Source organism: Hippopotamus amphibius, chromosome X, assembly GCF_030028045.1.
Source record: "Hippopotamus amphibius kiboko isolate mHipAmp2 chromosome X, mHipAmp2.hap2, whole genome shotgun sequence".
Taxonomy (NCBI): domain Eukaryota; kingdom Metazoa; phylum Chordata; class Mammalia; order Artiodactyla; family Hippopotamidae; genus Hippopotamus; species Hippopotamus amphibius.
In genome coordinates this window covers 99552640-99580217 of record NC_080203.1, presented here as the reverse complement: position 1 = coordinate 99580217, position 27578 = coordinate 99552640, and the positions used below count along the sequence as shown (strand labels likewise).

At 36.4% G+C, this 27578-nt stretch overlaps 2 protein-coding genes across 11 annotated transcripts in view; one reads left to right on the top strand and one right to left on the bottom strand.

Annotated features, from left to right (window-relative positions):
- CASK (calcium/calmodulin dependent serine protein kinase) overlaps window positions 1–27578 on the bottom strand; it is a 354245-nt gene that overhangs the window by 160873 nt on the left and 165794 nt on the right. For all 10 annotated transcript variants that reach the window (XM_057717512.1, XM_057717505.1, XM_057717507.1 and 7 more), the window contains exons 4-5: window positions 17014–17091; window positions 11962–12034 (exon numbers count right to left, since the gene is read on the bottom strand). In XM_057717512.1, the coding sequence (XP_057573495.1) occupies window positions 11962–12034; window positions 17014–17091 (151 nt within the window). The remainder of the gene's footprint in view (window positions 1–11961; window positions 12035–17013; window positions 17092–27578) is intronic.
- On the top strand, window positions 374–1384 carry GPR82 (G protein-coupled receptor 82). Its single transcript, XM_057717518.1, has one exon. It carries the CDS (start codon window positions 374–376, stop codon window positions 1382–1384), a length of 1011 nt encoding a protein of 336 aa, XP_057573501.1.

Below are 27578 nucleotides of genomic sequence, written 5' to 3'. Positions count from 1 at the left end.
AAATTACCTTTCTAGGGCAAAATCAATTGTCATTTACAAACTGCCTTAAAATCTAATATAAGAATTATAAATTTCTCTAGTATAAAATAATAAATCTCATGCATTTAACTATTTCTATCAAATTTTGTTTTTTAGACAAAGGCATCACCCACAATAATCAACTTGCTTTTGTTTTAATTGGACAATCGTGATTAGAAAAGGTGAGAAAGCATCTATACTTTCCCTTTCCATCCAATACATTTCTGTTACTATTTTATTTTATCCAATGCGTTAAAAAAAACTATTCAGCTGAAATACCACCTATAATTTTAATATAAAATATCTGCAATTCTGTTCTAGCTCCTGTGGCAAAATACAAGGAACTCTGATATAAATGAGTAACAATTCAACATGTATTCAACCATCCATGATCTCTTCCATGGCTTTACCGATCATTTATACCTTCCTTTGTATCATTGGTCTTTTTGGAAATTCTCTCTCTCAGTGGATATTTTTAACAAAAATAGCCAAGAAAACATCAACACACATCTACCTAGCACATCTTGTGACTGCAAACTTACTTGTGTGCAGTGCCATGCCTTTCATGGGTATGTATTTCCTGAAAGGTTTTCAATGGGAATATCAATCTGTACAATGCAGGATGGTCAATTTTTTGGGAACTCTATCCATGCATGTAAGTATGTTTGTCAGCCTCTTAATTTTAAGTTGGATTGCCATAAGCCGCTATGCTACCTTAATGAAAAAGGATTCCACACAAGAGACCACTTCGTGCTATGAGAAAATATTTTATGGCCAGTTACTGAAAAAATTTCGCCAGCCCAACTTTGCTAGAAAACTATGCGTTTACATATGGGTAGTTGTTCTAGGCATAATTATTCCAATTATCATATACTACTCAGTTGTAGAGGCTACAGAAGGAGAAGAGACCCTGTGCTACAATCGGCAGACGGAATTAGGAGCCAAGATCTCTCAGATTGCAGGCCTCATTGGAACCACATTTATAGGATTTTCATTTTTAGTCGTACTAACATCATATTACTCTTTTGTCAACCATCTGAGAAAAATAAGGACCTGTACATCCATTACAGAGAAAGATTTGACTTATAGCTCTGTGAAAAGGCACCTTTTGGTCATCCAGATTCTACTAATAGTTTGCTTTCTTCCATATAGCATTTATAAACCCATCTTTTTTGTTCTACACCAAAGAGAGGACTGTCAGCAACTGAATTATTTAATCGAAATAAAAAACATCCTCACCTGTCTTGCATCAGCCAGAAGTAGCACAGACCCCATTATATTTCTTTTTTTAGATAAAACATTCAAGAAGACACTATATAATCTCTTTACAAAATTGGATTCACCACATATACAATCCTCTGGTTGATTTCTGAATGGAAAACACCACCAAACAGAAAAGTGTTCATACGACTCTATTAGGGACCCTAAACTACATAGTTAACAGGTCATAGCTTGGTTGATAATAGGCACCAAGAAAACCTCTTTGGTTTTTTAAAACAAACAAAAAACTCACTTTACAGTACTTATAGTCAAAGTTGAGATGGTAGAGACTTACAGAGGCAAAGTGAAGCATACTGAAAGGATCCCACTGCATATGAAACCAACAGACCATTTTCTGTTTAAACTCAACCATGGATGCTTCTAGTCAAAAGACAATACTTCTAATCAAAAGATAACTATAGGATAAAGAAGCAAATGGTTTATGACTTTTCTACTTTCTAGTAGTTAGAACACAAGGGTCCGTCTATGGGTAATATCTTGTTGGCAACTTTAAAAATGAGTAAAAGAAAAAAGTGAATAAGAAATTTCCTCATTTAGGTCCTATCTAAATGTATGAATAATATACTGCAAAAATCCAAGGTTTTATAAACACGTTATTTATTTGGTGTCTGGTTCATGATCCTGGGGGAAGCAATATTCACTGATTCCAGTATTTATTAAGTAGATGTTATTTATAAATATGCTTAAATATTTGGCTTAGGCTTTGTCAAAATAAAAATGAATATAATGTCATTATATACTGATCTTCATCACATTTTGTATATTTTCCTCTGTATTCAATATAAATAGTTTTATTAATGACAAACAGTACCTAGCATGTAAATATGTTCAATTAGTTTCTGTGAAATGAATGAATGATAGGCAGTATAATAGTATCATCGTTGCGAGACTGGTCTCTGGAGTTAGAGTTTCTAGATTCAATCCTAGTTCCACCTCTTATTTAGCTGGACAATCTTAGGCAAATCACCCTCTTTAAGTGTTAATTTCTTCATTTGTAGAATGAAAAAATACTATGTAATTCACAGGTACTGTCATTAAACCTGATGATGTTACTATTATGAGTAGCTATCATTTATTAAGCACTTGCTATTGTGCCAGGCACCCTGCATAAATGCTTCACATGTATTATTCTGACCATCACAATGCTAATGGATGCCACTTTACTGATGAAAAAAACTGAAGTGTATAGTTAAACAAGTCACCTAAATTTTCTCCAATATCTAAGTAAATATTTAAAGAGTAAACCTTTCTTAATGGTCATTTCTTTCTTCCATGTAATCTTGTCAGTAAGACAAATGATGATGGCTCTATTCTGTATTATATACATTATAATTAAAAATAAAAAAGAATGTGTGTTTTCCTAAAGAGATCATAAGCACCTTTGGAGCTTTAGTCTATTTTCTATTTCTACTCTTATGGTACTTGCATTCTCTCTGCTCAGATAAGAACCAAACATAAACAGCTGAATAAAACTGAAGTTGAATAAACCTTAACTGTAACCTGCTACTTCGTTAGAGGCTGCTTAAAGACTCATTTATTCTCTACGTGGTAATTTATTCAGTGCTCAAAAAGTTTAAAGTTCACATAGCACTTCTAAGCCTTTAATATCATAGCATGTTTCGTTCTAGAATTTAAAATGCAGAAACAATTTACTATACAGATTCCCCAAGAGCCATGTGTTCAAAATCACTAGAGGTTTTTAAAACACATCTGTGTAATTTTCACTAAAAAAGAATAGAAAACAGTAAATATTTTTTCTCCTTTTTTACTTCAATGTTTAACTTAGAGAAGAAAATGTTCAGAGAAACATCTGAAAAAAAACATACTACCTTTGAATATTTACAGTATACAACTATTATAGCAGCGATCTTATTTCTGGTTGATTATTTTTAATTTGCAGAGACAAAGGAAGACCTGGGAACTCCAGGTGACTCCCTAAGTGCTGGCTGTAAACAGGGGTGTCCAAACTAGTAATTTCAAAGACATGAGAATCACATAATAACTCAAAGTCGACCAGGAGACTTCCCAAGACATCCAGGTTTCTCCACAGCTACAGCAATACTTTTATTCTTACGTAAGTTTTAAAACCAAAACTCATTAGACTAAGAGGAATTGAAAAGATGATCAATAGTTTTCATTTAACATAAGCAATACTGTATTACACCTCACTGCACTTAGGAGTTTTAAAGATATATGTAACTTCTAAAAATCATTATTAGAAAATCACTTTATATCACCACTATTTAAATAAAAGATAAAAGATATTACACCAAAGTAGTTTCCTACATTTAAAAAAGGCAAGAAAAGAGATACACAATTTCTCAAGTTACTCATTCTGATGGAAAACTTTTGTTTTCTCTGTACTGAGCTTACTAATCACCATGTTTATCTTTACACCATGGATGCTTTCATGAATAGGTGATTGTAAATTATATTCAATTTTCTGTGTAATTGAAGAACTGCCTATTTAATGTCATGGCAAATATTTTATATAAGGTATCACTTTCTAAATTTACCCTAACTTTAAAGTGTGAATTTCAAAAAAAAAAAAAATAATAATGTTTTTAATGCGTCTGTGAGTTATAGTCAAACACAATTTCAGAAAGCCCAAACTTTGACTTAAAAATCAACAAGATTACATCTTAACAGGCATGACAAATATTTATTTCCCCATCTATCCTTTCATATATACACTCTCATCAAGGCAACTTGCAAACTATTAATCAGGAACACGTACTATTAAGATTAGACCAGCAAAATTAAGAATGGACCACTCAACCTGGAAGTGAGTTTCTATTCCGTGGGTAGAAGCGGAAGATGTTGGAGAAGGAAAAAATTTTCCTCTACCTCTGTAGGTTCTCCTGGCTGGTCTAAGAGTTAAATTGACATGAGACAGATTAACAGGAGAAAAAACCAATTAAATTAGGTACTTATGAGGGTTCCATAGGAATATGAGGCCCAAGGACAAACTGGGCAATTGGAACTTACTGCCATCTGAGAGAAAGAGAAGGAGGTGGGGGTTTGGGACTTCAAAGGGGAGGAAGGCAATTCACATGGAGATAGAAAAACAAATATTTGGTAAAGTGCTTGGTACTCCATGCAGAGACAATGGGACACAGAGAGGACTCTGGTCTCCCCAGCCTGCTGAGCTCCCCCACCACACCTAGCTCATATTCTTTGCAGACATCTCTGGTGATAGTGTTCTTCCTGGACCAGGCCCTTTAAATTCTTTCAGGCAGTTAAGGGGGATGTAAAAAGACAGACTTCCTGAGTCTTTTGTTTCTTAAAAACAACCAGCCCCCCAAAAATCTTCAAGCCAGAGAGACACATTCTTGGGGTGGCAAGTTTTGTTCCCCTGCAATGTCAACCCTGTTCTGATTTGGTAAGGACGGCTGCAGCCCACCCTTGGCTTTGCACTCTGCAGGGTGGGAGTTGTTATGAACAAATGTGTGAAGACAAGCTGAAAGGAAGTCTTGCTTGGCAAACCACAAAGGGAGCACAGAGGGACACTGGTAATTTGCTAAGTACTTCAATCCTGCAGCCTAATGCCATGAACCTTCTCTGACTGCCCCCAATATCAAAGTGAGCTGATATCAGTGGCAAGAGTTACTACAGCTAGAAAGGTTTTATACCTGACAGCACAAATGCTCTGGCTGTATCATGCATGCTTGTTACCACTGGCTCAGAAGGAAAGGAACAGTGAAAGGATTGATATCGAATAAGCAAAAGAAACAGTCTTTCTTTTCAAATCAAGGAGTTGATTTTTTTTGAAGGGGGGGTGGGTGGAAAAAGAGAAGCGAGATCATCTTAAATTTATCTTGTATTTCTAAGTATTAAAACCCCATGTTCAAGCTGAATATGTACATTATGCTCACAACAACCTTACAAAAGTAACGCAGAAGGTAAGCCTGTGTGCTTATTATAATAAAGAATAGAATAAGTAAGTTTTCATTTTAAGGAGAATTTCAATGTTTTATATAAACACAAGAGACTTTTGGGAGTTGTGGTAAAGAGATGTAAAAGAAAGGTCGAGAGCAATAGAGGAAGAAATACCATAAGACGTACACAGTGCTATGGCAACTAGTGTGATGTGATGAACACCATTTATAATGAAGTCTGGCCCTAGGCTGGTGAAAGGAGAACTGATACTAGAAGGGGACCAGAGAGCAGCCAGGCATGTTCACGGGTTAGCAAGGAAAACCATTTAAAGGAAGCACACACAGAAATGCTTGGGCGGAGGCTCCTGGCTGAGCGGCTGTGAGATTGGGGTTTTGCAGTTCTGAGAACTAAAAGCAGAGCCCCCAAACCTCCTGGGCACAGGCCCTATTCAGAATAGAAAGTGATTGTGTGTATAGCCGTTTGCTCTCAAAGAAGCTGCTTAACTTCAACTTTGCTTATTAAAATAGTACGTCAGTAGGTCAGAGCCACAGAAAGATCTACGGCTTGCTTGTCTCTCCACGCCCAGGTGATGCTTTGTAAGACTGTCTCTGGGAGTCAGGAGAGACAAGAAAATTTCAACTCTCACTCTTAACAGAGCCAATGAAGGCAGGCAAGGAGCCAGGAGTTGCGTTTACCTCGAAAACTGTACTATTTCTTTCTAAAGTACTTTTAATTTAGAGGTGAGAAGAAAACACTGAAACATAATAATGAAAGTTTCTACATCCTTTCACAAGAAAAAGAGGAATAAAAGGGAAGATGACAGAAAAAAATAGAAATTTGCATACATGCCTTAATTAATGCTTGTAGGCAGTCAAAACATGAGAAATGTAACATTATGACAGTGGTCACAACCGGGGATGATTTTTGTGCCCCAGGGGACATTTGGCAATGTCTGGAGACATTTTTGAGTGTCACGATTGGGGGGAAATGCTATTGGCATCTAGTGGATATAGGCTAGGTAGAGGCAAGAACACATAGGACAGCCTCCAACAACAAAGTACCCCCCCCCCCGCCACTGCTCCCCGCCAAATGTGCGTGGCTATTGGGAGATGCTGTGATGACACACCTTCCCAAATTTCAAAGGATTATACAATTATTTTTTACACAATCTCATGTGAAACTGCTTCTTGAAAGCAAGCAGTTTCCACTACAGGTCACATGGCACCATATACTCAAATCTAGCCTGATATAACCAAACCCTTCTAGGCTCAGGTATTATGATTTCAAAAAGAAATGCCTACCAAGTAAAGAAAAAAGTATTATTAATATAATGCTAGGAACTTTGGGAAACCGAATGTTTTTGGATCAATACCAAGAACTTGGGGGGCGGGAGGAAGGCGGGGGAAGAGAGAGAGAGAGAGAACCTGAACAAGGGAGAAAATGAGAAGATTCTTGGCTAGCTGAAACAGATGATTAAATAATCTAAATTTTTCTCAAAGGAATGGAATGTTGCAATGGTCTTCTATTTTCTTTACTAAGTATAAGGGAAGAAAACTGAGAGAAATTACAGAAACCAAAACCTATATACAGAAGAAATCTATATACAGACACGTCATTGAATATAAAATATCTGAATGTGAAGAAAAGCTACTAGGCTGCAAAATTAGTTGTTATTAACAAGAATAGTAATAACACATCAGGTGAAATTTTAAATTATTAGCTGTGTGAAATGCATTGTTATTAAAGTTGTATTGTTATTAAAGATTACTACATTGGAAACCCCCTATAATAAGGCCCTGAATGAAACTACTTTGGGTTGCCTAAGTTACTGAAATTATATTAGCAAATCCTGTTGACACAACCTTCAAATATATCTGGAATCTACTTTTTTACCACCTCCTTGCTACCACTCTTGCCCTGCCAGGCAGGACCATCTCCTGTTTCCCAAGTTCCACCCTTGAGCCTGTATTCAACTATTACCAACAAAGCAATGTACTCCTGTTACTGTGGAAAGTTATATCATAGTCCATCTTTGTTCAAAACTCTCTGGTGAATCCTCATTTCTGTCAGAGTGAAAGTCAAAGTCCCTCCCCTCCTTTCCTCTCTAACCTCGTCTACTATCCACTCTCCCCTTTGCTCACTTTTCCTCAGCCATACTGGCCTCCTTGCTCTTGCTCAAATAGGCCACTTATGCTCCTGCCTTAGTGCCTTTGTACTGGCTGTTCTTTACCCAGAACCCTCCCCCTTTGATGTCAGTTAGCCCACTCTGTCTCCTGTGAGTCTTTGCTAAATGTCAACTTCTCGATGCAATCTGCTTGCTCACCCGATTTAAAATTGTAACCCCTTCTCCAGCAGTCCCTACCTCTTTGGCTGCTCTCTTTTTTTCCTTAGTTCTTTTCACCTTCTAATCTACTGTACAGTTGACTTATTTATGCTCAGTGATCAGTATCTGTTTCCCTGAACTAGAAAGTCAGCTCCACAGGGGCAGTGATTTTGTCTGTTTTGTTCATTGATGTAGCTCCAGTTCCTAGAATAGTGCCTGACACACAGTAAGCACTCAAAACATATTTTTGCATGAATGTCTTAAGAAAAATACACCCAAATTCAAATTTATCAATTAGCTAAATGTATTACATTTACCCATGCAAAATGTATAGATTTCAGGTACTGAAATATAAATATAAAGAATATCAACAATAATGTGTGCTCTGTGTCAAGAGTCTGCTTCCCAACTCAACAATGGTGCCTTTTCTGGTGGTTTCTTCTTATTAACTTGCAGTTTGAGAATCACCTCTCTCTTCCCTTGCTTAGAATGTTTCTGGATGCTTCCTCAAAATTATTTGGCACGTGTCTTAGATACAATAAACAAATTTATTAAAATCTAATATAAAACTAACGTTGAGTCTTTGCACACATTATTCCTATAGCTTGAAATCTCCTCTTGTCCCCATGTAACTCCCCCATGACTCGAGACTAGGCTCAAATGTAACCTCCTCCATGAAGTTTCTCTGACTCTGTCTTTTAATGGTGTTTCCCACCCCGTACCTTGGACGATAATTACTTGTTTTGCCTATGTGTGAAGATGGCTATGAACTAGTCTTCCTATTGTTGTGCACATATGTTGCTCCTCCAACTAAAAGGTGCAACCTATTTTTCCTCCTCTTGAATCCAGGCTACTCTTCTGACATTTTGACTGACATGACACAGTGCCAATTCCAGGTCAAGGCTTCAAGAGGCCTGGAAACTTCCATTTTTGCTCCTTTGGCACCATGAGACACTGTCCTGCTAGAAAGGGGGGCCATGAAGGGAGAAGAAAGACAAAGAGAGAAAGAGATGTTTTGAATGAGAGACTATGAAGAGGGCCCAGCCAGCTTCCAGTGAATGTTCTATTCACTTCTGCTGAGATGCCAGAAAAGTCAGTGAAGACTTTGTGGATACTAGCCATGTCGCCTTAGCCAACAGCCTGTGAAACAGAATCAAGCAGTGCCCATCAAGCTCTGCCCAACTGCAGAATTGAGAGCAAATAAATGGCGATTGTTGTTGAAAGTCACTGTGTGTTGATCCATAGCAGTCGGTAATAGATACACTGTCTCATCTCTCTACTGAGACCATAATGCCTTTAGGGCTCCAAGCACAGAATACTGCATGAAGTAGGCACTCGGATATTTGTTGAATAAATCAATCAGAATGTAAATGAGAAAGTGAAGCACAGCATTCGAACATAACTACTTTGGGATTTTATTTGGTTTGGGGTTGTCATTATATTAAATACCATGGCTAATCAAAAAGCTGACTATATTACTGAAAGTATCATAGCAGAGTATGTTGTCAATCATTATTTATCATGATGTTGATATAATTACCCTTCAAGAAGAAAATTCAAAAATAAGATTGCTTCTTACAACTCAATAACAAAAATCCAAACAATCTGATTTAAAAAAATGGGCAGAGGATCTGAATAGACATTTTGCTAAAGACAGACAAATGGCCAACAAGTACATGAAAAGATGCTCAACATCACTAATCAGGGAAATGCAAATCAAAACCATAGTGAGATATCACCTCATATCTGTTAGAATGGCTATCATCAAAAAGATAAGAGGGACTTCCTAGGTGGTGCAGTGGTTGGGAATCCGCCTGCCAATGCAGGGGACACGGGTTTGAGCCCTGGTCTGGGAGGATCCCACATGCCACGGAGCAACTAAGCCCATGCACCACAATTATTGAGCCTGCGCTCTAGAGCCCATCAGCCACAACTATTGAGCCCACATGCCACAACTAGTGAAGCCCATGTACCTAGAGCCCGTGCTCTGCAACAAGAGAAGCCAACGCAATGAGAAGCCCATGCACCACAATGAAGAGTAGTCCCTGCTCTCCACAACTAGAGAAAGCCCATGTGTAGCAATGAAGACCCAACGCAGCCAATAAATAAATAAATAAATAAATTTATAAAAAGAAAAGATAAGAAATATCAAATGTTGATGAGAATGTAGGAAAAAAGGGAACACTCATACACCATTGGTGGAAATCTAAATTGGTGCGGCCACTCTGGAGAACAGTATGGAGGTTCCTCAAAAAAAAAAAAAAACTAAAAATAGAACTACCATACGATGGAGCAGTTCTACTTCTGAGTATTTATCTGAAGAAAACAAAAACACTAGTTTGAAAAGATATGTGTACCCCCACATCATTGCAGCATTCTTTACAATAGGCAAGATATGGAAACAACCTAAGTGTCCATTGATGGATAACGAACAAAGAGGATGTAGTATGTGTAGACACACACACACACACACACACACACACACACTCACACAGAATGGAATACTACTCAGTCACTAAAAAGAACGAACTCTGACCATTGTGACAATGTGGATGGACCTTGAGGGTATTATGTTAAGTGAATAAGTCAGATACAGACAGGCAAATACCCTATGATTTCACTTATACACTGAATCTAAAAAACAAAACAAATGAACAAACAAAACAAAAACTCATAGACACAGAGACCAGAATGGTGGCTGCCAGAGAGGAAGGGGGCTGGGGGGACAAAATGGGTGAAGGGGGTAAGAGGTACAGATTTCAGCCATAAAATAAATAAGTCATGTGGATGTAACGTACAGCCTGGTGACTAGTCAATAATATTACATTGCACATTTTGTAACTTTGTATGGTGACAGAGAGTAACTAGGCTTATTGTGGTGATCATTTCACAGTGTATACACATATCATTACATTAGATACTTGAGACTAATATAATGTTAAACGTTAATTATATCTCAATTTTAAGAAACTGCCTCTTGAGCAAAAGTTTTTAACACAATGCTACTATATGAACTAAGAATGTGTTTTACACATTTTAAGTTTTCAAATTGTCATTTTTTTTTTGGTCACGCTGAGCGGCATGTGGGATCCCAGTTCCCTAACCAGGAATCAAACCTGAGCCCTCAGCAGTGAAAGTGTGGAGTCTCAATCACTGGACCACCAAGGAAGTCCCTCAAATTGTCATTTTTGTCATTATACATAAGGAGATATATTTCACTCTGTATATGTGCATTTTCTTACGTTAATTAAATGCAAAAGAATAACACAGCACGTTGCTATCATTGACCAACCCCCCCTCCCCTTTATCTTTCTACACTTCTTATTCTATTTGTTTGCATAACTGAAGAATACTTCCTTATAAATGTGCTAGGTATCCACTGGGTTGTTTAATGTTGAGTGGAGATAATAACAATATCATTTTCCTATCACCACATTTGAAAAGAATAAGATATTTTACAACTAATTTACACTAATGTATATTTTGTACATTTCTCTAATGATTTTTCACTGCTATTATAACATTCCATTAGACTGGTTTGGAATTGCTCATGCTTTCCCTCAGCTTTTAACCATAAGAATTTCAGTTAAAATTTCCCAAACATTATAGAAAATTTAACTAAATTCTACTTAATTTTCTTAACCATTAAAATAACACTGAAGAAGCCAGGCCTTTGATAATACATCTTGAGGGAAGAAGAGCGCCATTATCTGTGGACGCTGTGGGTTAGAGAGAGGCCAGTGACAAAACAGGAGAACGTGAAAGTGGACAACAGGGCCAGAGAGACTGCAGGGACCTGAGGCCTTGAAAGGGGGTAGGCATCAGGAGGAAGGCCCATGGCTTCCTTTCTTGCATTCCTCCATGTTCTGCCTGACAGCGTTATAAGCCAGGGACTAACAGTTCTCATGAACTTGATACTGGGATCAAACAGGCACAAAGACTGAATAATGGTAATATTCATATTCCTAAGGGTACAAACTATATTACATTTATAATTACGATTTCAGACTATGTTTAAAAACTCTCGGCAAAGAAAATAAAATGTTGACTATTCTACACTGCAACATTACAAAAAATATGTGTGTAATGAACTTTTACTATATAAACCAAATTCTAATTTCCTCCCAATTAACTTAGTATAGGATATTGCTTGGTTCTCCCTATTTGTTGGATTTTCACACTTCTCTCTTACACACATGATGGCAAAGGAGGAATAACAGAATTTTAGAATGCATGTACATTTTAATAAAAATATGGAAATTGAAATGATAAAAAGTGTTCCTATTAAGAATTAGTTCAACTCTCCAAATATGAACCAGTTAAACAAATTTTTATTTGTAAGTAAAATTAAGTTTAAGATGCTCTTCATAAGAACATTAAAGAAAAATTTCTGATTCTTATCATTGCTATAAGTCAGTTTCTATTCACAAATATTAAAATTAGTGATAAAAATGACTTACCTTCACATCCCTGTGAATTATGTTATTATCATGACAATAGCGTAGAGCTTCCAGTATCTGTCTCATGTAATGACTGTAGAAAAACAAAAGAAATCTAAAACTGTAAAAAAAAACCTTTTATTTTTAAAACAATATACAGTGTCCCTAGTTTGTAACTCCCACCTTCATACTCGCTGCCCATGGACACTTTTCCATTTGAGTAGACAAGATTGGTGGAATGTGCAGCTTAGTAATGAAAAAGCTGGCAGATGTATACGTCTATGAGCTTTATGAAGAAATAATGTGTCTATATTTTCTAAGATATCTAAGTCGAAGGAATTTCACACAGTTCATAAGTAAAACAGCTCTGCAAATTAAAAATTCAAGCTTAAAACATGATTCTGACTAAAGGGGTGGGAACCTTTTATCTGCCAGCAGAGGCTGGCTCTCTGTCTTATTTCCATTTAGCTCTACGGACAAACAAGAGAGAAGAACCCTCTTATGCCTACAATTTCTTTCTGCAACATAACCAAGTTTTAGTTGGGGCATCCTTGAACAAAGCAGAGTTCCTTCTGGGCCTAAATCCTAGGAAGTCAAACTCCTCACAAGCCCAGCAGGGTCCACTGAGGCTCCACACTGGGTCCAGGTGAAGAACAGGGGAGTGAGCATTTTAAAGAACCGTCCTCAAAAGTGGTAACAGGGTCAACTAGCCACAGGGTGTGAAAAGAGCAGTTCATTCAGTATTACTTCAGAACTTTCTTCGATTTCCTTCCCCCCATTCTAAAGTTCCTCTTCTGTAATCCTACTGGTTCTTTCTTTGAGGGTCTTTTTCATCTTCTCTTCCTCTGAATTTTATTCCCTTCATATCTGTCGTTTTCCCCCTACTATCCCTCTTCCTGACTATTTTCTCCTTTCCTTCCCAGCCAGCCATGGCACAGACAGAAATGCCATATACTTAACATTACTTATTGTTTAGTATTTTCTGCATTTTGGTTTTTTTCTATCCAGATCTTTTCTTCCCCACACTTTAAAATAAAAACTAAATAATTTAATGGTACTTACAAATGACCCTGTGTGTGTGCTTATGACTCAAGACCAAAAAATTTTCCCTATTCCTGCTTTACCATTAGAAGACATTTCCATTGAGTTCCCTCTCTGGTATGCTACTATCTAGCTAAACTCACATCAGTGTCCCTATAATTAGCATATGCATTATTTCATGTATTAGAATTGATTAGAAGGTTCTAGTTTAAAAATGAAAGGCAGGGGAAAAAACCCCCCAGGCTTTCTTCCTGTACTTATCATTGTCTCCTCACAACTGGTCTCTAAGCAGGAGTGAGGCTCCAGCAGTTGTGATGTTCAATTTTTCTTACTTTGCCAATACACACATGGGGGATCATGGTCACACACTCTTTGCCTGGGCCAGTGCAGTTGAAATTAAGTTTCTAAGTTAGGGGTTCTTAATTTGGTGTTGTGGCTTTTCCCTGGTTCAAATCAGGCTTTGGAGGATCTGTGACCCCCTGAAATGGCAGAGATAACAAATGTGAAAAACTCTAGTTTCTAGAAACTCTAAAGCATGCTACAAAGGTTAAGTCTATTATCATCAAATTTAGTCAAAGATTTAGGAACAGAATATTTGTACATCTAGCTGTGAACATTGGAATAGTAGGTAAGTTTAAGTTAGGCAATACGGACCTAGCTTATACCTAAGAGCACAAACTACTTTGGATACTTAGCACTAAGACAGCTACTTCTATCCTTAGCCTGAAGAGAGTTCGTAAAAAAAAAAAGAAAAAAAAAAGAAAATTCTTATCTCAAAGTCTTATTTAAAAAGAAAAACCTCAATGAATGAGCATTTTAAAGTCTGAATATTCAATTATTTGACTCAAATATACATACATATTAGAATCTCTGTGGGGGCAGGGTAGAATTTTTTTCCCCCAAATATAACAGATTTAATCTGATCTTTCTCCACCCTCCCAGTCATGACCCTGGGAGGCTGTGCATGTGAAGAGCATGCAAGCAGACTAGAGAACCAAAATCTACCCATACATTCTAGAGAGTTGCTGACTAAACTTTTATCAAAAAGCTTCATTTCATGAAGCATCATGGTGGCCTATACTTTCAGAGAAACTCAGCAATCTCTATGTTTGCCTCCATCCCTAAGGATCGGGAATGATGATAACTCTGTGGAAAGAAAAGAGCTCGCCAGTAATCCTCTCACTTCCTTTGGGAGGAGGTATTTTGGGGGTGGAAGAAAAGAGGGAAAGTGACCTAGTCTACTCTTTTTGGCAACTCTGGGTAAAAAGACTGCACTTAAGAAAGCTCTTTGCTAGGCTGAGGAAAGCTTATCTCTGGAATTCCCTTAACAGATTGTCCCTGGCTAAGGATTACCTATGATAAATGGAACCCAGGATCTTTGAGGCATGAATGACTTCCTGGAAGATGTCATTTAAGCTATACAACTCTTCAAGATACACAATGGAGATGTTTCGTAATTTAAATGCTCCCCTCTGTGTGTGAAATCTCACAAACCTCATGTAGAGACCTCATCTATTCTGGGCCAGAGATGTATTTCTGATGCAGGAGGAATGAGGTGAGGAGCTGCCCTTAAAAGGCCCAGATCTCTCTTTGCTTCATCTGAGCCTTTTGATTGCTTGTATCCTTATAATTGTTTAGTAAAGCCTGGTGCTAGGGAAGACTCTCTCTCTGATTTGTGAGAGTTCGATTTGGTAATCGGATCCTGAATGTTAGCTTACTCCACAACTCACCGCCTTTGAAAGAACAGAGGTAATCACTAATTGGGTTGTAAGGACTGAATGCAGTTTTCTTTCATGTCATGCTTTACTGCTCCTCTTGAAGCTCAGCCAGTTGGAGAAAAACATTATCAATACGGTTACTTGGTGTCTCAGAGACTTCTTACAGTTGGTCTCACTAGAATAACTGATGCAAGCTGAATTTTCCAACAATGAAGCACACAATCAGAGAGAAGGAAGGTAGAAGTCATCTGGCTGAACGCTCTAAACTAAAGGAAGGATTTACGTGCCCTTGTTACATGGTCATTTGTACTCTGCAACAGGGGACATACCCAATCATACTTTCTGAGGCCACTCCCTTTTGTCATTTTTAGGAAGAGTTTTTAATAAATTGTGTCAAACCTCTCTCTCTGCAGTGTCACTTACTGATCCCAATACTACTCTTTTCCTTTCATAATGGTTCCTTTCATAAAGTCACCATTTTAACAGCAATATAGGTGGATTTTAAAATCAACAGGCTTTCACCTTGATGTATATAAACATCTAACTTTTCTATAAATCTCAAGATTGGGAGAGACGTCAAGTCATTTCACTGTATGACATCACCTCTACAACACTACTATTCTCCCTATCCTAACACCTAGCCCAGTGGCAGAGACAGGCTCAAAGTTAAGGCAAAGCAATAGGGATGAGTAGGGAACAGGGTAAAAGTGGTACTGGTTTAACATCAACTCTGACAGCCTATATGCCAGGTACCCCAGTGGTTTTGTGGTTCAAAAAGGAAAAAGTCATCTTCTTCCATCAAGCTTCACTGTTTTATAAAATCAACATCCAGAATTTTTAGTTTTCCCTCTTTGATGCTGCTGTTGAAAGATATCACTATGTGGAAAATACAAAACTCAAATTCTTAAGGAAATAAATATGAACAATGATATGTAAAAGTCTAAAAGTTTTATTTAGTGGGAAAAAGTGGTTTACCACTATGCCATAAAAAAAAATCAAGATAGCATTGACTACTTTTGGTATTAAAGAATGTTTTTTAATTCTGAAACACAATACAAAATAAAAAATTTAAATTGCGATAATTCAAAACAAGAATAAAATGGGATTAAAAAAAGAAAATTCTAGAATATGCTTTAGTGAACATGGCACCAAAGAAAAAAGGATATTTAACCTCAGTTTTACCATGAATACATCAGGAGTTAAAAGAAGGACTTAAAGTTAATATATATAAACTCCCATTTGCTTCTTCTCCCTAGCTCCAGGAGTACAAAACAGCAGCTACCTAAAATTGAGCATATTCTTTATCTTGTGTTATAGCAATGGTTGCTCCATCTCCTGAGACTGGGGTCCTTGCTCCTCAGTCAGGAGAGGGCAGGGCAAAGAATTTGAAGAAAGTCAAGGCACTCTGAGCTTAAAGTTGCATGAGGCAGTCTCTAAGCTATTTTCAGCCGTATCTGTCCATTGTGCCATAATTATAAAAAAAATGATAGGAGAGAGAAAGTTATAATCATTTAATGGTAACTACTTCTCAAATGGTAGGAAGTTTTAATAAATCCTAATGGGTTTGAACCCATCAACATACTATGGTTAGTGACTGAGGAGGGATGCTGTATCCCATGTATCAAAAAGGCAACCTATTGGAGTGGGTATTTATGATATGATTGTCACCAAAGCACAAAGCTGTACTGCTCCAAATCTACAAGCAAGTGGCCCAGTGCATGGGTCTTGTGATTTTTCATATGAAATCCTTATTGTGAGTCACTAGTCTTTTGCAAGAACTCCTCCACTTGGAACAATGGTGCTACTTGATTGGGAAATCAAACACTGGCCTGAAGCAAATATATTCAGCAGAAAAACTGTGCTTTTATTTCTGTTCCTTCTACTATTCTGTGCTTTTTCTCAGATTAACTGGTCATATAACAATTTGCTATCACTAAAAGGCAAACTGAAGAACTAATGAGGGACATCTGCTAAAAAGCAAAAATCAAACACACAAAAAAACCCGTTTAATTCTACATGGTACCTGAGCTATCAAATTCCTCCTTGTATGAAAGTCATCAGAAATGGAAAAAATAGCAGTAGTGATGTCAAATTGTAAATTCATATAAATAGATAAATTCATTGTTCAATATTTTGCATTTCCAGTCACTGTTTGGCTCCACTAATGCACATTAAAAGAGAGATGCTCCTTTTAATAAACAGTGGCAGTATGTTCGTCATTGGTTCAAAGAGCAGGCCACTTCATGTGATTTCCTTGCCATTTCCTTCTTTTACTTCTACCTTTACTTCTGGGGAGTTCATACAAATTACATACCTGGCTACAGCTTCACTGTATACAAAACCAGCATCAGCTCGTTTTACGATTTCAAAACACAGATCCGCTCCATCCATACTGTAGAGAAATGTGAAAAAGAATATAAGGAAAGAGAAAATTTCAGGAAGAAAACATGGAAAGCAAATACATTGTACTAAGTTTTTTAGTTGACCTACAGCTACAGATTATAATAAATTATTTAAATCTTCTTTCTTTTGATGAAAAATAGACAAATTATAAAGGACATTATAATCATCTTAACATTGAAAATCGACGGGGAAAAACAGGAAGAACAAGCAAATGGTAACATCAAATAACAAAGTGTGGAAAACTGCCTATAAATTTTCTTTAGGTTATCACAACAAAAAAAAGTCTCAGAAAAGGGCAATGTCAGGGATTGTGGGCATATTTTTGAATCAAATTCTGAAATTATCTCTATCTAGTCACATCATGTAATATTTTAAGAATACAACAATGATTCTAAAACATTTAGCTATAGTTATCACCACTAAATGGGAATTAAAGCTATATACTGTGAAAGGAAAACAATAATTAGCTAATCCATAATTTATTTTTGTTTATACTTCCGTTACCAAAGTTAACTGCTACAAACACATTCTAACACACTGATGTGTTAGTGACACAGTGTTACTATCTTGCCTCCAAACTTAAAATCATTCTCTATTTCTCACCAGATCAGTAAGGCCTCCCTCTTGTTGTCTCAGCCATACCTTGTTTCTTCTACCTACCCTGCCTAATGACTTTTCAAGAATAACTCACTCTCTGGGCAGATTAGTCTTATACTACTCACAGAATATATGATTTTTTTCTTTTTTTGTCATACGCTTCTGCATATATTGTTTCTCACATTCAAAACCTACCTTAATTCAAGGTTCCATTCCAATCTCCTCTTCCCCCGGAAGCCCCCTCAGTGATTACCAGCCACATTAAGATCTTCTTTTGCTTAAATTCTATAACAACCCTATATAGCCCATATCATAACATTTAGCACTTAGATAGAAACATATTAATGTGCATATGTGAAACTTTTGCCACATCATTACATATATTAATGAATAGTTAGCTAACATTTTCATAATGCTTTAAGGCTTAAAAAGTACTTTCAAATTCATTCATTCATTTATTTAGTAGCTCAGGCATCAAAATATCTGCTGCAGATTTTTTAATGAGGAAATAGAGACTTCCAGAAGGGAAAGCAAAGAAACTATTCATTACTACTACTAATAATTAATAACTAATTCGTTAATAGTAATTCATAATCATTACTAACTAATATTACTATTCATCAAGCATCATGGAAAGCATTCCTTGCTATATCTCCCTTCAGTTCTTACCATCACCCCATGAGGTCAGCATCCTTCTCGTTCTCAAATAACTTGTCTAAGTGAGCAGACAAGTATGTGACAGGAACAGAACTCAAATCCCTATCTATCTTCAGTGCTCTTTCCATTACCTAGAGCTACACCTACTAGGTATGCAAGGAACAAATGTACATATTCAAGCTCAACAGTTCAAAAATAGCGTGAAGTCCTAAAGAACAAGTATATTTTATACTTTCAACATACTTCCACCCAAAACCTGGCAGAATACTAAGCACACAGTAAATATTTATGGAATAGTTGATTATATTATTTAAATCTTGGTGTGGTTTTATGTAAATGAAAATACTTTCACATTTATACAAGGCTTTACGAATTTTACCTCGTTTTCATTTCACAGCCTATAAACATTTTCCAACATCAAATGGGATTCTTCTCCAAAATAATTTTTATGATGGCTCAGTCTACTCTGAAGTATGGCAGTGCCCATTTTGCACCATCAGAAATAAAGCTCTGGGACTTCCCTGGTGGTGCAGTGGTTAAGAATCCGCTTGCCAATGCAGGGGACACAGGTTAGATCCCTGACCCGGGAATATCCCACATGCCACAGAGCAACTAAGACCATGCGCCACTACTACCGAGCCCACGTGCCTCGAACCCATGCTCCGCAACAAGAGAAGCCACTGTAATGAGAAGCCCATGCACCGCAATGAAGAGTAGCCCCGCTCGTTGTAACTAGAGAAAGCCAGCGCACAGCAACAAAGACCCAACGCAACCAAAAAGTAAAATTAAATAAATAAATTAAAAAAAAAAAAAGAAAGAAAGCCCGGATGAACATGATCATGCATCTCTGTGAACAACCAGGATCATCTGCTATAGTATAAGTCCTACAAGCAGAGTTGCTAGGTCAAGGGGCATAGACAATAATACTTTTGATACATACACTACTGGAAGAATTTTAACAATTTATACTGCCACTACTGAGTGTGAAAGTGTTCTTTCCTTTAGCTTGCCTCTACTAGGATGACTATTCTTTTTAATCTTTGCTAACCAGATAGGAGGAAAAAAAGTCACTCACGATTGCTTTCATTTACATTTCCTTGATTACTAAAGAGGCTGAATATTTTTCATTTCTTTGTGTTGTGGGGAGGAAAAAAGCACTATTTTTAAAGCTGGCTGCAGTTTAAGCTGGTTGGTTGATCTGTGAAAACTAAAAACACATAGTGAGGGAATTACAGTTTTGTTTGGGCGTTTTCCTTTTTAATTGAGAAATGTGAGGATAAGCACTATTCAACTTAGATGAGAGAAGAGCTAGGCAAAGGAGAGAGCTAAATTGATCGCATCATAAAGCAATAAGAATCCTTAGAGCTAGAGGAAGGCTTTTTGGAGGGACCTGGAAGAGGGAAAAAATCTTAAGGGTGGGAGAAGGTGGTGAGAGGCCAACACTTAAGGAGGAAACCAATCAGTGGGAAATAACTGGAAATTGTTTCCTGCCCTGTGCTACAATTACAGCATGAATCGATCCATTTTTTTCCTGGACATATGTGAAACACTAGTACTTGAAATGACAATTTCTACATTTGCATATACACACACAAAGGTAATTTTAGGTTTTTACTCTTTTTCACTATTTTTGTATCTAGTCCCATACCATTTTTAATTCTGCAATAGTATATTTTAATATTTGGCAAAATAAGTCTCATTTCATTATTATTCTTTGTCAACATTTTCTTATGAGTTTTTTTTCTCCCAGCTGAACTTCAAAATCAGTTTCTCAAATGCTAAAAAATTTTTATATTTTGGCTGAAGTAGTATTATATTGATGCAGAAATTAACATTTTCCTAATATTCTCATCCTTGCACATGATATGCTTCTCCATTTCCTTTCACGTCTCAAAGTTATAGTTTTAAGATTTTCTTCATATTGGTTCCAAATATTGATTATTGGGTGCCCCCCACCCCCCCAGGCATTTTATATTTTAGTTGCTATTATAAATGGGATCTTTTGGCTATTATACATTTTTTAATACAACGGTTCATAACCAGGGCTATCAAAAAAACCCCACCTGTGTAACTTTTAAAACATGCAGGCATGCTCTTTGAGGGTTTAGTCTGAAAGTTAAGTCATTACTGTAAAAGTAGTTTTCTATTATTAAAGCTACTTGATTAGTTAACTGTAATATTAATTGATATTGAAGTAAAAGAGGCAATCCATTAATTTAAAATTTTATGAGCTACAGAAATAAAAACTAAAAATACTGTTATTTATGCAAATTTTATTCATTACAGGAACTTAAAATATACATATTCATAATACATACAATCCCAATATAATAACCTTGAACAAAAAGTTCAATGTCTTAATTCTTTGATAAACTTTATTTGATAATATGATTTTAAAAACAATCATAAGGCTTTTTTTTATTGTTTTTCTCTTTGGCTTCCCATCTTAGGGTGTTTCTGGGGCTGCCAAGAGGCTTCAAGAAGCATATTCTGAATTTCCCCAGTTGGTTCCATTCTGAGGGAGTGAAACAGAGGGAGAAGAAACCCTGCTAAGGAAGAGTATGGGGAATGCTTCTATACTCTACACAGAGAAAAACCATGGGAAGTTTACTCTGAATTGTGAAAAGTGGTGGGATTATGAATGATCTTTTAACTGCCCCCCCTTCATCTATGTGAATTTAAAAATTTTGTAATAAACGCATTACTTGTAAAATTTTAAAAATTATCCAAAAAACAAATGCTCCAAACAAACAAAACAGATCACAGGTCTAGGGGCACAAGGTATGGCTGGCTGTACGTTGAAGGGAATCAGAATATGCCACCTAAAATATGTCACTTTAGCATGGGATTATTTTGAACTGAAGGCAACTGGGAATCAGCAGATACAGGAAGAATGCTCTACTCTCCTCCATTCTGCCAAAAAACAGGACATAAATTTCCCTTTGTAAAGGTGACAGAAATTTCCTTTTACAAAGGTGTTCCCCTCTCATGTACCAGGAAAAAGAAAACTACCCTTACCTGTGTAACAAACCTTACTAAATAACTCTTATTTACCATGTATTTTCTGATCACCTTCCCACAATTTACCCTCAACCCCAGATGCCCAAATTCCTTCCTTCCTTTGTCTAGTCTCTTCACTTTCACTCTGTTCAAATGGTATATAAGCCTCTGGGTCTCTGTGGCTTTCACTGTTTTCTGTGAGCACACCCCCCCACCCATGTACAAATGAAAATCTTTTCTCCTGTTAATTTGTCATGTCTCAGTTTAATTTGCAGGCCCCAGCCACTAACCTAAGAGTATAGAGGAAAGTTTTCTTTCCTCTGCTACAATATATTCTGTAAAAGTAGAGAAAGAGCAGGCTTGTAGGAGACTTGTACCTGATTGTATGAAGAAGTGCTTCTCAAGTTAACTGTGGTGATGGATTAGCTTTTTACCCCCTCAGGTATATTAAGAACTAATACTTTTTACAACATACAAATTCATGTGCTATGATTTCACAGCAATGTTAAATTACTCTCACAGTTTCTAGATGTTTAGTCTCAATTTCTGTTCTTATCTCATTACAGAGTGCTAAATGGCTAGTAGATTGGAATTTGTCTGCAAACTATTCTTTAAGGAACACTGTAAAGGACAGATCAGGGCTTCCCTGGTGGCACAGTGGTTAAGAATCTGCCTGCCAATGCAGGGGACACAGGTTTGATCTCTGGGCTGGGAAGATCCCAAATGCCATGGAGCAACTAAGCCCATGTGCCACAACTACTAAGCCTGCGCTCTAGAGCCCACGAGTCACAACTACTGAGCCATGTGCCACAAGTACTGAAGCCTGCACACCTAGAGCCCGTGCTCTGCAACAAGAGAAGCTGCCACAATGAGAAACTCGTGCACCACAATTAAGAGTAGCCCCTGCTTGCCACAACTAGGGAAAGCCCGTGGGCAGCAACGAAGACCCAACACAGCCAAAAATAAATGAATGAATAAATAAATAAAATCTTAAAAAAAATACATTTTTTTTAAAAAAAGGACAGATCAAATCTGGATTTCACTAACCAGCATTTCCCCTGAAGGTAACAAAAACAACTACAAAAACTTGATGAAATAAAAAAACAATTTTTTAAATATTAAAGAATTAGCAGCATAAAGAATGAAAAACTACCTAGTGAGAACAGAGAAAGGATTAGAGCTCAAAGAGGTGAGCAAGAGCTGCTTCTGCCCTGGGGATAGGGAGGGGCTATGGAAAGAAGGCAGCTGTGGAGACAGGAGGCTTCACTTTTGGGGAACTCTAGAGAAGTGGAAGGGGGCAATCAGATGGAGATTTACAGGGTCCAACTTCTTTTGCAGCAGGGTGATCCAAAAGGAGAGACAGAGCTATTCCTTTGGCACACTCTAGAAGAGCCCACCAAAGAAAGGCTAAGGCTCTGATAAAATACCTCATGCTCCAGGCTGGAATCATAAGGAGCTGCACTGTGAAAATTGAATATATTCTTGTATGTCTTATTGGTAGTATAGGAAAACCTCAATGCTTACAATGGAGATAAAAGCTGAATTTAAAAACTTCAGTAAGAAACAAGAAATAATCAAAAGTGACACTACAGATCTGAAAAAGCAGCAAGAAGAAATTTCAGAATGGAAAAATATAAAATCAAAATTAAGAATTTGAGCAGATTAGATAGTCGGAAGAGAAAATTAGTGAACCAGAAGAAAATCAGATTGAAGCAAGGAGAGATAAAACATGGAAAATATAAAAGTGAGGATACGAAACATAAGATTATAGTGAGAAAGTCACCATATATCTTGTTGAAGTTTAAAAAGTGAAAAGAAAATGGAGCAGAAGCAATACTGAAAATATAATGGCTGATAATTACCCAGAAATGATTAAAGACACCAATCCACTGATTTAAGAAGCCCACTAAACATCAAGCAAGATGAAATCTACAGTTAGATACATATCAATGAAAACTGCAGGAAACCAAAGAAAAATCTCAAAAACAGTGAAAACAATGGACTATTAGACTGATAGCTGAGTTTTAGTAGCAACAGTGGAAGCTGGAATACAGTGGAAAGGTATCTTAAATCAAAATAACTGCCAATCTAAACTTTTCTTCTCACTAAATAAATCTTTAGAGAATGAAGGTGAAAAAAAAATCCTTTAGATAAGCAAAATACCAAAACAATTTGCCACCAGCATACCTATCCCTAAAGGAAATACAAAAGAATATTCTTCAGGTAGAAGAAAAATGAAGTCAAATGACAACTCAGAGATTCAGCAAGGCATGGAAACATAAAATGTGGTAAATATGTAGGTGAATCTAAATGAACAATGAGTGTATAAAACAACTATTTTCTCAGCCTCTCTCTGGAGAGAGAGGCCATATAAAACAATTACTATTCAGAAAGAGAGAGAAAAAGGTAGGTATGGGGTGGGGTGGGGATGGGAGGGGATTGATTGGTTTTAAATACAAATACTTGACAACAATAACTTATGTCAGGAGGCATACTGTAATTTCTAGGGCAACCACTAAGTTCTCTAACTTTTTGATGTCAGGGCCATTTTCTTTGTTTTTTCTAAAAATAATTATTTCTTTATTTGGTTGTGTCAGGTCTTGGTTGTGGCTTGCTGGCTCCTTAGTTGCAGCATGTGGGCTCCTTAGTTGTGGCAGGTGAACTCTTAGTTGCGGCATGCATATGGAATCTAGTTCCCTGACCAGCGATCGATCCTGGGCGCCCTCCATTGGGAGCGCGGAGTCTTATCCACTACGCCACCAGGGAAGGCCCATGTCAGGGCCATTTTCTACTCTTAAAGATTAGTGAGAACCCCAAAGAGATTGTAAAAAATATTTATTTTAAAATAACAATAATTAACCCATTACATGTTAACCAAAATAATATTTTTTTCATGAAAAATAACCATGTATTCTAAAACAAAATAAATTTAGTGAGAAGAGTGGTATTGTTTTACATTTTACAAATCTCTTTCATTTCTGGTTTAATAGAAGCTAGAGTCTCACATCTGCTTCTACATTCAATCTGTTACAATGTTATTTGGTTGAAGTAAATGAAGAAAATTGGGCCTTACACAGATACATAATTAGAAGACGGTGGTATGCTTTAGTAGCCCTTGTAGATATTTGTGAATATTCTTCTTTGATACTACCCCAAGACTCAAGAATGGGTAGTTACTTAAAGGTAAATTGCAATGTTGAATCTGAAACCATATCAATGAACTTTTTGTACTCTGTTATAATATAATCCATTGTTCTCTCTGGTTCTTTGAATAGACCTTTTACCTGTGCATGACTTTGTAACGTTACGCATTAGTCATTTGACAAACACTGGTCCACTGAGTTATGTAGAGTTTCCAAATACTGACACATTTGATTACATGATACAAAAAAATCACATTTATTAATATCATTGCTGATTACATTAGAAACATTCTTTAAGTCCTGGGAAGCTGTTAAGCTCATGGTGACAGATACAAGTTTCAAGTGAAAATTAGAACGTTGTCACTGGCGACAACTACTGTGAGTTATTTCCCTGGAAGCAGCAGGCTCACTTTGTTCATTTTTTATTGAATGTCTGCCACGTACTCAAGTGTGAGTAACTGTGGTTTGTCTGTTAGTCATTCTTTCAAGTAAAAATGATGTTACACACACACCACACAAAGTACTAGTTCAGCTTACAACTCAAGATACTGCACAAGTGGATTTCTGAGACCCAACAAAATTTAAAGAACTGTAAGCACTCAGAGTATCTTTCCTAATCATAGTATAGTTAAGTTAGAAATAAACAAAATAACTAGAAAGTCCCCCAAAGCTTGGAGATTGAGAAATGCATGTTAAATAACCTATGAATTAAAGGAGAAATCACATTAAAAACAAGAAAGTATTTCTAACAATAATTAAAACAGTACATGTCAAAACTTGTGCAGGATTGAGGCATTACATTGCAAGACTGGGGTTCTGCCACTATTGGACCCAGAAATATAGAAATGACTGAAAGGAGTTTGGGCATAGGTCCAATCTTCCAGTATGAGAAGCTAGCTAGCCCTCGCCCCCAACACACACTCCTCAGTGTTGGAGAAACTTTTCCTGCATCAGGTAATCCACTGTTGATGAAAAAAATATATCAATACAACCTTTCCAATGGACAACTTTATAATGCTTGACAAAGGTCTTAAAAATGTACATATCCTTTGACCCAATAATTTCATCCAAGGGAAATAATCAGAGATATGTGCCGAGCTTTAATGAAACAACCTACATGCCCAACAACAGAAGAATGGTTAAATAAACTGTGGTAAATCCACAGAGTAGAATATTATGCTGTCATTAAAGTGATGCTATTGAAGCATATTTATTGATATAGAAAGATGTTCACAATATATTAAGATGTATAAACACATATATGCATATTTATGTGTATGCAGATGCACTCAGAAAATTTTGGATGTTACAACAGGGTGTTAAAGAGTAAGTGAATAGGACTGTGTTTGGATTTTTTGTTTTCTTTTTACTTTTAAAAAATGAACAGGTACTATCATTTCTGTCATACTAAAAACAGTTCTAAATGTTAAAAAATAAAATGCAAAAATACTCCTTCAGAATGCAGCTAAAAGTATTCATAAGGCAGTTTTAATACTTTAAAATTATTTAACATAAATATTACAAATACTGAAGTAAAATATTAGAAAATAAGAAAAGCTGAACTCAGTGACATTCTATCACGAGAAATTTGTAAAGAGAACAGCAAAATTAAATCCAATGAAATTAGAAGGAAATGAGCAGAAATGAAGAAAAAACAAATGAACAAAAAGAGCAAAAAGCAAAGCAAAAAATAGGTTATTTGAAATGATTAATAAAACTGAACTAGAAAATCCCCAATGTTTGAGAATTGAACAATATACTTTTATTACACAGATCTCAGAATAAATCATTAGAAAATAAGGAAATATTTAAAACTGAATAATAACAAAAAATAAACACATCAAAACTTGTAAAATGTAGGTAAAGTAGTACTTAGAGGGAAATTATTGCTGTAAATGCATACATTAGAAAAGAAGGCTCAAAATTTATGATAAGCATCCATCTCCCTAAGTTATATAAAATCATCAAATTAAATTCAAACAAATTAGAAGGAAATGACAGAAATTAATGAAATGGAAAACAAACAGATATTGTAGGGATTAACAAAGCTAAAAGTTGTTCCCTGTGAAATGATAAATTTTTGGCAAGATTGATTAAAAACAAAGACAAGACATATACGGCAGCCAATATTAAGAATGAAAAAGGAGGGACTTCCTAGGTGGCACAGTGGTTAAGAATCTGCCTGCCAGTGCAGGGGACACGGGTTCGAGCACTGCTCCAGGAAGATCCCACATGCTGTGGAGCAACTAAGCCCGTGAGCCACAACTATTGAGCCTGTGTGCTGCAACTACTGAAAGCCCGCGCACCTAGAGCCTGTGTTCTGCAACAAGAGAAGCCACTGCAATGAGAAGCCCTCACACCACAATGAAGAGTAGCCCATGTCGCCACAACTAGAGAAAGCCCGTGTGCAGCAATGAAGACCCAACGCAGCCAATAAATAAATAAATTAATTAAAAAAAAGAATGAAAAGGAGATATCATTTCATATCCTGAAGATATTAAAAAGATGATATCAAAACTTTATGCCACAAATTTGAAAATTTATATGAAATGGACAAATTCCCAGAAAAATAAAACTCATCAAAACAAAAAGAATTAGAAAACCTGAAGAACTCTTTACTGATTAAAGGAACTGAATAAGTAATTTATAACCTTCTGGCATAGAAAACTCTAGGCCTAGGTGGCACTTCTGACAAGTTCTACTGAACATTTTGAGGAGAAATAAAATGAATAAAAAGCAGGAACAGTTTCCAATTCATTTTATGAAGCTAGCTTAACCTAGATATTAAAACCTGTTAAGGACAGCATGAGAAAATTAAAGGACAATCTCACTAATGAACACAGATGCAAATAAGCCAAATAAAACCATACTGAGCAATGTTTAAAAATTACATCAGGACCAAGCTGGGCTTACCAAAGGGATGCAAAACTGTTTTAACATTTGGAATTCAATTAACAGGATTCTGAACATTGAGATAGATTAAAGAAGAAAAAATGATCATCTCAATAAATGCCAAAAACATTTAATAAAACTATGTATTTAAACCTTAAGAAATTCTTAGATTAAGAAGAAGACAAAA